Source organism: Talpa occidentalis, unplaced genomic scaffold (genome assembly GCF_014898055.3).
Source record: "Talpa occidentalis isolate TD23 unplaced genomic scaffold, MPIMG_talOcc4v2.1 talOcc4.5, whole genome shotgun sequence".
Taxonomy (NCBI): domain Eukaryota; kingdom Metazoa; phylum Chordata; class Mammalia; order Eulipotyphla; family Talpidae; genus Talpa; species Talpa occidentalis.
In genome coordinates, this window is record NW_023604861.1 from 117,234,863 (window position 1) to 117,248,254 (window position 13,392).

The 13,392-nt window shown below is 45.8% G+C and overlaps 1 protein-coding gene across 2 annotated transcripts in view; it reads right to left on the reverse strand.

Annotated features, from left to right (window-relative positions):
* Positions 1-6,770: 6,770 nt before the first annotated feature.
* Positions 6,771-13,392, reverse strand: part of GALM (galactose mutarotase) — a 63,798-nt gene continuing 57,176 nt past the window's right edge. For both annotated transcript variants that reach the window (XM_054701196.1, XM_037528205.2), the window contains 3 exons: positions 11,188-11,329; positions 9,209-9,383; positions 6,771-8,240 (listed from right to left, as the gene is read on the reverse strand). In XM_054701196.1, coding sequence (XP_054557171.1) covers positions 8,163-8,240; positions 9,209-9,383; positions 11,188-11,329 — 395 coding nt within the window. In that variant the 3' untranslated portion in view covers positions 6,771-8,162. The remainder of the gene's footprint in view (positions 8,241-9,208; positions 9,384-11,187; positions 11,330-13,392) is intronic.

The window sequence follows — 13,392 nt, forward strand, 5'->3', positions numbered from 1 at the left end:
GGCTGGAAAGACACAAAACAGGTCCAAATAAATAATAGGCCTGGCTGTTCTTGAGCGAAGTGGTGAGAACCGGTGAAAAGCCAGAGAAATGAGCAAAGATGTCTTAACTTTATGATGTGATAGGATTTAAACTACCATTCAGGAAGGGAGGAGGGGGTTGAGCTCTAGTAGGTAGCTTCGAAGTCTGTTTTCCCCAACTCCTAGCTTTACTACTGTAGTAAAACTATCAAAGGACTTTGTCACTTAATCCTGACAAAATAGTAATCTTAATCCCATCTCACAGAAAGGAAGGAAATAGGCTTAGAAATGAGTAATTTAGATTGTATTGTATTTATAACAGCTAGGAGGTAGAATGAGTTTTGAATCCTATGTGCTTTCAATCCCTCCCCCCTTTTTTTAACCAATAAATCACCTAAAATTACTTCAAAAAAAAAAAGAAAAATCAGATGATATAGAACAAAATATGCAACCCATGAACCTACTCATTATAGATTAACATCTTGGCTATTATCTGGGCTTCGAGTGGGGAAAAGATGCTGCATGAAAGGATTATTCTAGTGTATGTGGAATGCAATAGCCTGTTCATGTTAAACCCGCAAAGCCACGTCTCAAACTTAGTGCTTGCTTTTTCTTTTTGCTACAGGCCACTGGCCCAACCTATTTTTCATTTGATAACATACTCCGGGTGTTTTCATATAATGAAAAGTCTCCCTACTGCTGACCCTTCAGCTGCCCTCTTCTTCCGAAAGATATCCATTATTGCCAGTTACATGGCCTTGTGTAGTCAAGCCCTGTGTAAGCAAATAACTCATTTCTCTTCAATACAAAATGTACACCTTCCCTTTCTCATTTAATAACTTAGAGATCTTTCATATATCTAAAAAATGGTACTTTGTCTTTTTTTTTTTTTTTAAAGATTTATTTATTTATTTATACAAGAATTGGGTACAGTCAGAAGCACGGGAGGGTGAGAGAATTCACCAGAGCCAGAGTGGAGAACAGAACAGGCAGACTGATGAAACACACTGCTGTGGGTCAGCAGCGGGCGGCAGGAGAGGTCTGCGCGCCATGTGGGACCCTCGCCCTGCCGCCGGGGGGGATCAAACTGTTAGGGGGAAATGATGTCCTGAGTTAATCCCATACAGGCTTTGTGGACCCCACCCCCACTCCAGACTAAAGCCATCAAGACACTGGGAAAGGGCCTCCCCTGGTGGCGCAGCGGTTGAGCGCTGGCCTGCAAAGCTGCCCGCAGCCTCTGCAGTGCTGGTTCGTTCCCTGGCCACCGGCGAGGGTCCCACAAAAAAAAAAACACTGGGAAAGACAAATCCCATCACCACCAAGGGAGGGTGGCTGGGACCTGAGGGTGGAGTTGGGCAGCCAGGTTGGATATAAAAACCAAACACGTGGGCCTTGGGGCTGGCTCGGGATCCTGGCTGGCGGCCAACTCTGAGAGCGCCATTTTGGGATTCCTGATCGGCGGATCGGGTAGGACTCATTTAAAACTTTGTCTCCCACTTTTCTCCCAGAGCTGTACATTTCCTCATTTCCCCTTCCCTTGTGAATAAACCTTTTATTAACCTTTCACGTGTGCCTGCAGTAGAGCATTGATAAGTCCTTTTAAGCGCGCGGGTGAGGACCCACAGTCAGGCACCCCGTTTTGTATCGGGGTTGCTCTACAACAAAACCGGCGTTGCAGAGGCTGCGGATACTTTGTCTTTTTTATTTTAATGTGGCACACTAATTAGTTGTCTGGATCTTGCATAATTTATGCAATAAATTTGTGCCACTTAAATGCACCAGGTACTGCTTGCCTTGGAATATGGAAGTGAGCAGTCTTTGTCCTCATGGAGCTTAAATTCTGGAGAGATGAACAGATTACCAGGTTGGTAATAACTGATCTGGTGGGAATGAAACAGGGAAGAGGGGTAGGGAGTTGGTTTCTGTTTTGTACAGGGTGGGTTCTAATAATGACATTTGAGCACTCTTTCTGGGGGAATAAGTGCAGAGGCAATTGTTGAAGGGTAAGGAGTTCCTTATGAAGTGAACAGGGGAGAGTGGGAAGAGATCGCATAGAAAGAGGGGGTTTAGGGTATAGATCATATAGGACCTTGCAGGTCTTACTTCCCTTGCATACCCCTAGAGTTTAAGCAAAGGAGTAACAGGAATTGAGTCAGTAACAGGAATTGATGAATATGGGGGATGCTAATTGTAGTGAATAGATCTTAGTGTTTACTAGAATCTGCTTATGTAAGATATTCCCTAAAAGTTGAATTGTTGGGTCAGAGGGTATGTGCATTATATATTTTATTAGGTATTGTTTGCTTGCTGGAGGTAGCAAAGTATAGGAGTTCCCGTTTCCATGCACCATTGTACCCACCACATGGTGGGCCATCAAGCATGTTGATTTTTACCAATCTTGTGTCGAAAAGTGGTGTCTCAGCATAGTCTTTTTTTTTTTAAATTTTTTTTTTTAATAGAGGCATGTTTTATTTATTTATTTGTTTGTTTGTTTGTTTTGTTTATACATGCACTGGGTACAGTCAGAAGCGCGGGAGGGTGAGAGAATTCACCAGAGCCAGAGCGGGGAGCAGAGCAGGCAGAAGGACGGAAGTACACTGCTGAGGGGAGCAGCGGGCGGCAGGAGAGGTCTGCGCGCCATGTGGGACCCTCCTCTGGTGGCCCGGGAGCAGTCGGGGATCAAACCGGCGCTGCAGAGGCCGCGGGCAGCTTCGCAACCCAGCGCTCAACCACTGCGCCACCGGGGAGGCCCTCAGCATAGTCTTAAATTGTGTTGAAAGACATGTTTTTCTTCCACTCTAGAAAATGTCCATGTTTTCAAATGTCTGGTTTAGAGTTCCCTTGCTATCAACAAGCTGGAATTCTTCCCCATTGGGACTCCTGTTAACACTGCTGCCAGCACAAGACAAAATGTGACAGCAGGTTCTAGGCCTTGTTCCATTTTCTCACTTACAAATACATAAATATTTAATGAATATTTAAGTTAATGAATGAATGAATTCTATAAATCTATTAAACCAAACATAAACTTGGAAGCTCTTCTGTGAGACCTTTAAAGTAACCATTTCAGGGCCTCCCCTGTGGCGCAGCGGTTGAGCACTGGGTTGTGAAGCTGCCCACAGCCTCTGCAGCGCCGGTTTGATCCCCAGCCACCGGCGAGGGTCCCACATGGCCACAGACCTCTCCAGCCTCCAGCTGCTCCCCTCAGCAGTGTACTTCGGTCCTTCTACCTGTTCTGCTCCCTGCTCTGGCTCTGGTGAATTCTCTCACCCTCCCGTGCTTCTGACTGTACCCAGTGTTTGTATAAATAAATAAATAAATAATAAATAAATAAAATAAATCTTAAAAATAAATAAAGTAACCATATCGATGAAAAGCCCATGTTTTCCTCTTAGCTATCTATCACACCTCCTGTCTGAATCTGCCTGCAAAGAATTTAGATCATTATGCTGCTGTTTGCAGTGCAATTCTACGCTGCAACTTAAGTGCAAGGTTTTCCTCTCCTCTGGGTTAACGCAGAGTCCTGCTCAGAAAGGGTATGGAAATTCTGTGCAAATATTTCTGCAGACAGGGTACAAGCTTACATACACATCCCCAGAACTGATTTTAGAGAAATCCTTCTATGACCTAGGATAGAAAACCTGACTGAAAATATATTTGGCAGATGTTAAAGGTGGATGGGCCAGTTTATCTTGGTCACTATCAGAAGGACCATCACTTGAGTTCCTGGGCTCCTAGGACAAGAATAAACTACTGCTTTTGCCTAAGGATGCATATGCTGTGCTTCACTGTTTATACTCCTTCAGAGTACAAGTTATTTAGAACGAGTCAACAAATTAGGCCCGGCAGACCAAATCTGGCCCACTGCTATTTTTATACAGCTGATGAGCTTGCATGGTTTTTACATTTTTATGTGTTTGGAAAAATACCAAAAGTATAACATTTCATTATGTGAAACTCAAATTGCACTATCATAAAACTTCATTGGAATGCAGCCCTGCTCATTAGTTTACCTATTGTCAATGATTTTGTGCTGGAGTGCAGAGATGAGTAATTATGACAGACTGTAAGTCCCACAAAGCTTAAAATATATATGAATATATAATGATATCTGTGTAATAAACTCTCTAGTGTTTTAATTATTACTAATTATACAATCATGTCTTTTAAAGAAGAGATGAAATGAGAAAATACAGGTTTTTTATTGACTGATACATTTTCCTTTACTGATATTCTTTCTATGGATTCGAGTTACCATCTTAATATCCTTTCAGCATGAAGGACTCTAGTATTTTTCGAAGGCAAATCTAGTAGCAGTGAAACTTCTCAGGCTTTGTTCATCTGGAAATGTTTTTATTTCACCTTCACTTTTGAAGGGTAGTTTTGGATGATATGGAATGGGTTTTTAAGCACTTTGTGTCGTTCTGATGCCAGTGTGTGCTGTTCATTTAGCTCTTAAACCACCACAGGTTCTTGTCCCATGAAGCCGTAAAAAGGAATTTGCAGACATCTCAGATAAGTAAGCAGAAACAAACTTTGTTTAAGATAGTAAAGTTTATTTAAAGGAAGAAAGCAAGGCCTTCCAAGTACTTCGTTGTGGGCCTCTGTCTAGGGGTATTTAAACCTTTTCCCCACCCTCTGTAAGGGTAGGAAGGCCACAGGGCAGGATCTCTAGGACCTGAGCAGACAGGGTGAAGGAGGAGAGAGTCCTGGAGCCCTTGGTGGCTTTTGCAGGCTTTTTTGGGATTTACCAGGTACACAGCAGGTGCTGGGGAGGGGGCCGGGAGGCTGGCAGGCCTCCCAGCCCCCACCAAGTCTTCACTCTTACTGGGCTCTCTGGCGTTCTCTGGTGGTCTCTGCTTCTCTGCTGTTCTGGCGTCCCCGTGACGCCGCCCTTACAAGGCCAGTCTTAGCCAGGTGAATTCCATCTACATCTGCCCACACCCTACTCCAGGTGCCCGCCATCAGGCATGCATTCAGGACCGCAAGGATCCATCATCTATCCTGATGGCTGAAGGGCAGAAAAACCTGATACTTTACCTTACCCCACACCCTCTATTCTAAAATCTCATTACCCTATTTTGTGATTGACTCTTCCTCCTAATGGCTATATTCTTCCGGGCAGATGTGCCCATTTTCCTAGCTCTTATGTTAGAGTTTCTCTTTTTTACCTCCCTGTACAAGGTCTCCTAAAATTTACTGTTTGCCCTCATTAGCCCTCCTGAATTTCTCTGTCCTTATCTCAGAGGCCTCCCTTAACTCTCCTGAAGTCCCTGCTTGCACTGTCCCAGAAGCTGCCTACTTAACCCTAACTTGCCCTGGGACTCAATTCCACTGCATCCAGGACTCCATTGTTTTAGAGAAGCTGTTATATGTCAATTGTGTTGGTAGTCCCCAGTTAGGTTGCAACAAACACCCTCACCTGAATGTTTGTCTTTAGATGTTTGTGCTAGTATTTAAATGGAACAGATTTCTACAAGTGGAATTGCTAGAGCATGAGCTTTACAAGTTTGTCAATACTGATAGATTCTGCTACATTTCCCTCCCAAAAAGTTGCATTAATTTATAATGCTAACAGTGACTGAGTGAAAATTCTCTGTTTATCAATGGCGTATATTATGAATTTTAGCTTTTTCATCTCTAAAAGGAAAAACTGAGGACTTTCTGCAGTGTAGTGTCAGTACTTTCTCCAGTCAACAACCTCTTGTTTTTAATGAATATTTTGCCACCTCATTACAGGATTGTAAGGGTCAGATAAAATAAGGGGTTAAGCACAGCACTATGAAGCAATCCGCAGCCTCTGCGGCATGAGTTTGATCCCCAGCTGGCCAGGGAGCTACCCACATGACGCAGCAGATCTTTCCTGTCCCCTCAGCAGTGTTTTCAGTCAATCTGCCTGTTTTGCTCCCCACTCTGTCTCTGGTGAATCCTCTCACCCCTCGTACCTCTGGCCTGTACCCCAGTTCTTGTATGCAAAAATAAATCTGTTAAAAAAAAATCCATTTGAACACACTTCTGGCTGTTCCTGTAATAAAATGAGAATGAGTCACTAAGTAGGAGAATCCTGGCAAGATGGCAACAGGATAAGAATTCAATTGTCCAGAGGGCCTAGAAGAAGGACATGGAGAAAAATACAAATTACTCAGAGCTCTCCACAGTAATCTGGTTAGATCTCCATTATTTGCTTAAACCCAGCAGGGAAGAGAACTAGGTCCACCGCTGCAGGCTTTATTGATCATCAAAACATTTGCTCCACCTTTTCAGGCCCTTCATCACCGCTACCCGATGGGCCTGAGAGAAAAGAACTTGACTAGTGGTCAGGTTTCGCTCTAGCCCTGCAGACATTTTCACCTTCCAGATCATTATTTTTTTTTTTTTTAAGATTTATTTATTTATTTATTTATACATGCACTGGGTACAGTCAGAAGCGTGGGAGGGTCAGAGAATTCACCAGAGCCAGAGTGGGAAGCAGAGCAGGCAGAAGGACCGAAGTACACTGCTGAGGGGAGCAGCGGGCGGCAGGAGAGGTCTGCGCACCATGTGGGACCCTCCTCCGGTGGTCGGGGAGCAGCCGGGGATCGAATCAGCGCTGCAGAGGCTGCGGGCAGCTTCGCAACCCAGCACTCAACCGCTGCGCCACCGGGGAGGCCCAGATCATTACTTTTATATCCCTTTGCCTTACAGGTGAGCACACTGAAGCCAAGTGAAATTAAATTGCCCGGGTAGTAAATACTAGGACTAAAGTTAGTGCTCTGGGTTCCTAGCCCTGTCATGGTGCAATTTGACACTCTCTCGTTACTGTCTTCTTGCCTCCTCTAGAGGGACTGTGATGTCTCTGTGGGGAAATACACCTCGGGCATTACCTCTTGAACTCCATTAAAAGACCCAGCAGAGAACTGTGTACCTAGCAGCTACTCAGGAAACTAAGGCTGAAATAAGCAATGTTTTTGGTTACTCTTGCTGCTAAGAAAGAGGAAGTGTGGGAAGCTCAACAGGCTGCCAGCGGATGACTTCCCTCGAGGAACAGGGCAACCAGGACTCACCAAGTATTTGGCCCATTTTGTAAAGGTTCATCTGACAGAGTCAAGACACTGGAAATCTGAAGGTACAGATTTTTATTTTAATTAATTGAATGGTACAGCATGAAGTATATGGTTTTAAAAATCATCAACCCAAACCCGTCACTGATGACTCCAGTTGTCCAGTAAAGGAGGGAGCCCCGACCCTTTGTACGCAATGCAACGTCTGCTCTGAGTGCAGCGTGCAATCCTCAGGTAAGGCCCTTCTCCCAGAGCCTGTCTCTATTGGGTTCTTTCCTCCCACACCGTGGCTGGCAGGGTTTTCTCAATTAAGAATCACAAATTCTCTCTGAAAGAGTGATCTTGCACTTCAAGTCTTACTCCCTGTAAGGCTCAGAGGCAGTTGAACTCAGACTGATGCTTCATATAAAACTGAATCTGGAAAGAAGAGCTTCTCTAACAGAGGCGCACCCCTCTTTCCCTTTGTCTGTCAGTGACCCTAGGAATGCTCTGACGGACTAAAGTGGAGGCAAAGGAGGCTTGAATTTCCTGACCTCAAGTCCTAAATGTATGTCTTTAGGTGGGTCGTGTACCCTCTGAGCCTTAGCCCCTCGCATTTCGTTGATGCAGAGAGATCCACCTGCCAGCATGTTGAATGAGCTAATGTGAGCACTGAATGTGCTGAAGTGCTGCACCAGGGCAAAGCAGTTGGAGGCAGAGGAGGAGGAAAAAGGAAAGGAATGCAAGTAAGATCAAAGATAAAAAGGGTAAAAAGTAGAAAAGAAAGAGGCAGGTTAGAGAGATGGAGCAACAGCAGCACAGGGTGCCCAGGTATCACTCCTGGGCTCTGTCGGGGCTTAGATGACATTGGAGGTTGAGTTTTCTTTAAGAACTTAAAAGAGACTGGAGCCATTCATTGGAAAAGTAAATCAACATTCAGCTACCATTATATGATTCACAGGGTCACTTTTCAGATTGATTTTCATAATAGCTGTCATTTGTATGATTTTAATTCATAGGATCATTTTTAAAGGCTCTAAATCTTCATCTCATCTCTAGGCAGGAGACCAGCTGTTGAAGGTGCTGCCAGCCTGTCCCTGGGACAGGTCATATCTTTAAACTTCCTTAAGCCACAGAAAACTTGAACCAAGTGGTGTGGTCATACTCCTCACCAGGCTTCAGCATCACAGGAGGGAAGTGGGGCTGTGAGGGAGAAAACAATACAGGTTACACTCTAGCAGCCCAGGGTCCATACTGAACCATTTGGGGTGGCTTCTGGAATGGTCTCTAGACCAGACCAGTTCTCCTAACCATTTGCCAGTGTGAGAACTGTTTATTATTGGTATGCAATGAGAGAAAGAACTTGAGCCAGAATGAAAAGCAACAGTATCACTAAGCACACTTTGTTGTAGCTTTCCTGATGAAGGGAGCAGTGCTATGGTTTACATTCTGACACAAGGTACAAGGGTCTTATCATAGCCCAGTGGTTCTAGGCCATAGCTAGAAAAAATTATGAGGAAGCAGATAGGAAGAGATGATATGGGGAATCTTCTTAAAAGTGGTTGCATAAGGGGCCTCCCCGGTGGCGCAGCGGTTGAGCGCTGGGTTGCGAAGCTGCGCGCGGCCTCTGCGGCGCCGGTTCGATCCCCGGCTGCTCCCCGGCCACCGGAGGAGGGTCCCACATGGCGCGCAGACCTCTCCTGCCGCCCGCTGCTCCCCTCAGCAGTGTACTTCGGTCCTTCTGCCTGCTCTGCTCCCCGCTCTGGCTCTGGTGAATTCTCTCGCCCTCCCGCGCTTCTGACTGTACCCAGTGCATGTATAAACAAAACAAACAAAGAAACCAGCAAACAAATAAATAAAGCATGCCTCTATTAAAAAAAAAAAAAAAAAAAAAAAAAAAGTGGTTGCATAAGACCAGTAGGTGTTGATATGGAGAAACATTAAACTGAATAAAAGATTTGGAGGTACAAATTATTAGCTCTTTTTTTTTTTTTTTCAACGTTAAGGCCATGTTAGTAACTTGGCTAAGTTTTTCCTGTGTTTATCATGACTTGGAGAAGTGAACAAACATCCACTTTTGAATTGTACATGCCTGATTTCAATGTCGTGATCTTGATTATACAGTGTGACCTTGGGCACAACATCTGTGACAGGTCAGCTTGTGGCTTTACCTGATTGACCGCATCAGGCCAGTTCTGGGTCTCGAGGCAGAAACCAGAATGCTTGGGATAGACTGCTCCACTCTTGCCCTTCAGTGTGCCATCCAGGAAGTTGCCTGTGTAAAACTGGACCCCTGGCTGGGTGGTGTACACTTCCAGCACCCGCCCACTTCCAGCATGATGGACCCTAGGGGTAAAGTCAAAGCTCTAGTAAGTCCAGGCAGGGGCAGGAAGAAGCTGGGTGGGAGCTTTGAGGTAGGAATCAGACCCTGTCACAGAACAGACACAAAACAGGTGGAGAAAAAGGCAAGAGGAACATGGTGGGAAGTCCTTGGGTAGCCTCATGGGTGAGGTACGAGCAGGTGGTTTTGAGGCTCCTTGTTAGCAACTTCTCATTCTCTACCATACCTTGGCTTTTGTAGGGAGGGGCAGACTGACCCCTGTTTGCTGTATATGTATGTGTCAGGGGCAACCAGGCTGAAGAGAGGCAGTTTGGGGTCCATGGGCTGGGATTCTCTCACAATGCTGGGGCTCATTTCAAGGTCTGGTGAAAGAACCAGTTAAGCCTTATAAAAGAGAAGAGCCTCCGCTCTCCCTCAGCCCTGGGGCTAGAGCAGGGCAGACTCTTAAGCCAGACTGCAAACACATATACTGTGGGTTTTCACTAGAGTCACTAGTTCCTTTTTTTTTTTTTTTTTAATTAAACCAGACCTCTATTCTACAGAGGTGAGAGGACCCACCTGATTGAGGATTGAGCTAGAGATAAAGACACCTGGGTCTTACAGTCTGCCCAAGAAATAAAACACAAGCAAGGGAGTTAAAACATCCATACCATTAAGAGGTGCAGGGAAGGATGTTTGGGAAGAGATGGTCAGGATCTGAAAACATGCAGAGAGGCAGGATGGTCTCCTCTGATGGGGGTGGTGGGGACAGAAATGTGAATAGCTGGCACAGAGGAGGAAAGAGCTTGAGCTGGAGGAACATGTCTGGGCCTTGGTGCTGCTGGGGCTCTGTGGGGGACGAGGCTTTTGAAGTTTTCTGTTTCTATCAAGGGTTTCATTCATTCCCACGCTTTATTTAAAATCCATTCCTATACAAACATTTCGTGGTTATTTGCTGGTGCCAAGCATGGTGCTAGGTGTTAGGGCAGAGGTAGGGATTCACAAAGATGCGACAGCGAGGAATTTGGTGAGAAGAGAGTGTGCCCACAAAAGCCTCTGAGACAAGGCTGAATCTGGTGACGCTGGGGAAAATGTAGCCTCCAACTTTCTGTGGGAGTAGGCAGAGCATAAATCACAAACCAAGAACATTCACAGGGTCCTGAAGTTCAAGGAAGTCAGAGGGGACTTGTCAGGCGGAGTTAGAACTTCTAATAGAAAATGGGCCTTCACTCTGGACTTGGGCCTGGTTTGTGGTGTCATGGCCAAGCACCATTCCAACCATGAAGCTGGAACTGTGGGTAAACAGGGACTGGTATGGTGCCTCCGTCAGGAAACAGTGAAGAAAACGGAAATCAACCACATGTCAAGTACACTTGCTCCTTCTGTGGCACAACTAAAATGATGAAGAGATGAGCTGGGGGAGCTGGCACTGTGGTTCCTGTGTGAGAACAGTGTCTGGGCCTGCAGTATCCCTCCTGCCACTGGTCAGTCCAGCAGTAGAAGCTCCACCATTTGAAGCATCGCTAGCCTGGCCTAAATGGGTTAAATTATGTAACAACAACAAAAAATGAATCTTAAAAAACAGGAAGAGAGGGAAGCAACTTGAGGAGGGATGCTGAGTAGGGGCCCAGGGATCACGGCATGGTGAAAGAAGGGGAGATAAATTCTACAGCATCCACCTATGGAAAAGGAGCTTTGGAAAGATATTTGAAGTCGTGTTTGGTCCCCTGTGCTTTGCATAGTAAATGGTATTGATGTGGCCAGAGAAAAAGCTCCTCAAACTGGCTGGTAACTTCTTCCTCCTGGAGGCAGTAAGAGAGAAGTACATACCGTGCACAAAAATGCTTTTCTTTAGATCTCTTCAGACAGAAATTGTGGTCAAATCCACCAAGGTGGAACTGCTGCAGGTGTTTTCCAAGCTCCACTGGCTTCCTCAAGTCAAATGCGGTCCCTTGCACTGAAGCAACCTCTCCTAGTAGGAAGAGGCAGAAAAAAGGTGGTAGATCCCCAAGTCACATCTTTATACAGAGTCCTAAAGACCTACTTGTTCTACCCTGTCAGCCGTCATGTCAATTTATAAAGGAGGTGGAAGGCCAGGTCCTAAGAAGGAGAATAAATTACTGGATTTCCTTAGTGATAAGATTTTTTTAAAGATTTATTTTTGTTTATTTATGCATGCAAGAACTGGGGTGCAGGCCAGAAGTGCAGGTGGTGAGAGGATTCACCAGAGACAAGAGTGGGGAGCAGAACAGGGTGGATCTGGGGCCTCCCTGGTGGCACAAGGGGTTAAGCACAGCACTATGAAGCAATCTACAGCCTCTGCAGCATGAGTTCGATCCCTGGCCGACCAGGAAGCAACCCACATAGCACAGCAGACTTCAATTTCCTGCCTTGCCCGCTGCTCCTTCAGCAGTGTATTTCAGTCAGTCTGCCTGTCCTGTTCTCCACTCTGTCTCTGGTGAATCCTCTCACCCCCCGACAACTCTGGCCTGTACCCCAGCTCTTGTATGCATAAATAAATAAATCTTCAAAAAAAAAAAAAAAAGAACAGGTGGATCTGTTATAGGACAGGGAGAGGGGCAGCCCAAGCCCCGCAAACCTGCCCATTCTAAATGGGTTCTGCCATCCGCCACATCAACACAAAACATGAGACTTTAATGGGAAGGATCTTTAATAAAACTAGGAAACAATACAGGTAAGGCAAAGAGTCTAGTTTCTAAATGAAGCACCCAAAGTTACCCGTCCCCTCGTGGGTAAAAGTCCATCCATATGGGATTGGCCCAGAACAAGGCCCCAAAGCCTGCAACAAGTCTAAAGCATCTTCCAGTGGGGACCCACAGAAAAGGGCCAGAAACAACCAGACAAGCCCGGAAGGAAAAGAGCAAAATCAACATCAAGATAAAAGCTGCCATGGTCACCTCTCCACGGGTCTCACCCACATCTGTGTCACCCAGTCCACGACCAAAAGACAAGCGCAGTTTCTTCCCATGTCTCTAGGCTCCATGCGCCTCCTCCAGGTCTCCTGGCTCCATCCTGCTTCCTTCCTCAGTCTCTTCTGCAGCTTCTCCTCTTCCTGCTCAGCTCCACCCTCCCTTGGGTGGGGCAGGGAACCTCCCCCTTTCCTGGGGACCACCCTGTTACAGATCTACTGAAATACACTGCTGAGGAGAGCAGCAGGGGGATGAGACAGGAGAGGTTTGTTGCACCATGGGGGTTAGCTCCCTGGCTGGGGATGAACTCAGGCCCCAGTGGATGGCGATGGCTTGATAGCACTGAGACTTTAAGCCCTGCGCCACCTGGGAGGCCCCAGGGATAAGATGTTACTGATCATAAGATGGAGTAGCTATAATGTTCAGAATCATTCAAATATGAAAAAAAGTACAAAAATTAAAGAAATGCATAATTTCCATTAAGGGCTAAGTTGTATGAAGGGCAATGGTTGTCTTGATTATTAAGTCAATTGGCTTGTTGGCATTTTTTGCTTTAGTGCTGAACTATCCCAGGCCTCTCCACCAACCATTAGCACCTGGCAATGGCTTAACCAAACATTAAAAATGTCCCCAGGATGAAGACCCTGCCTTTTTGAACTTCTTGCAGTCTGGAGGAGCAGACAGACACAAACAGTTCCCAGTGAGATTGTCCAGGCAGCTCAGGAGAAGCATGGCTGCAAGAAAGAAGGCAGGCAGTGCGCAGGGTTGGCTTAGGGGTGGCGGACTGATAAGATTTCGTGGAAGAAATTACAGTGGTTTAGCTGAGACTTGAAGTGAGATCATACTAGGTTGAATGGGTGAGGGAGGTGGAAGACTATTCCATGTGGAGGAAATAGTGGGTTGTCAGAAAAGTCATGGCATATTTTGCCTATGATTTTCAAGCAAAAATTCATCATGACTTTTCCAACAGCCCAATAGCTTGAGTACAAGGTGATAGGGTGTGTGTTGTGTCGGACAACACCATACTGACAATCGGGAGTCGTGGAACAGGCTGCACAATGCAGGATGCTGCTGAAGAGCAAGATCCTGGCCCTTTTATTGACAC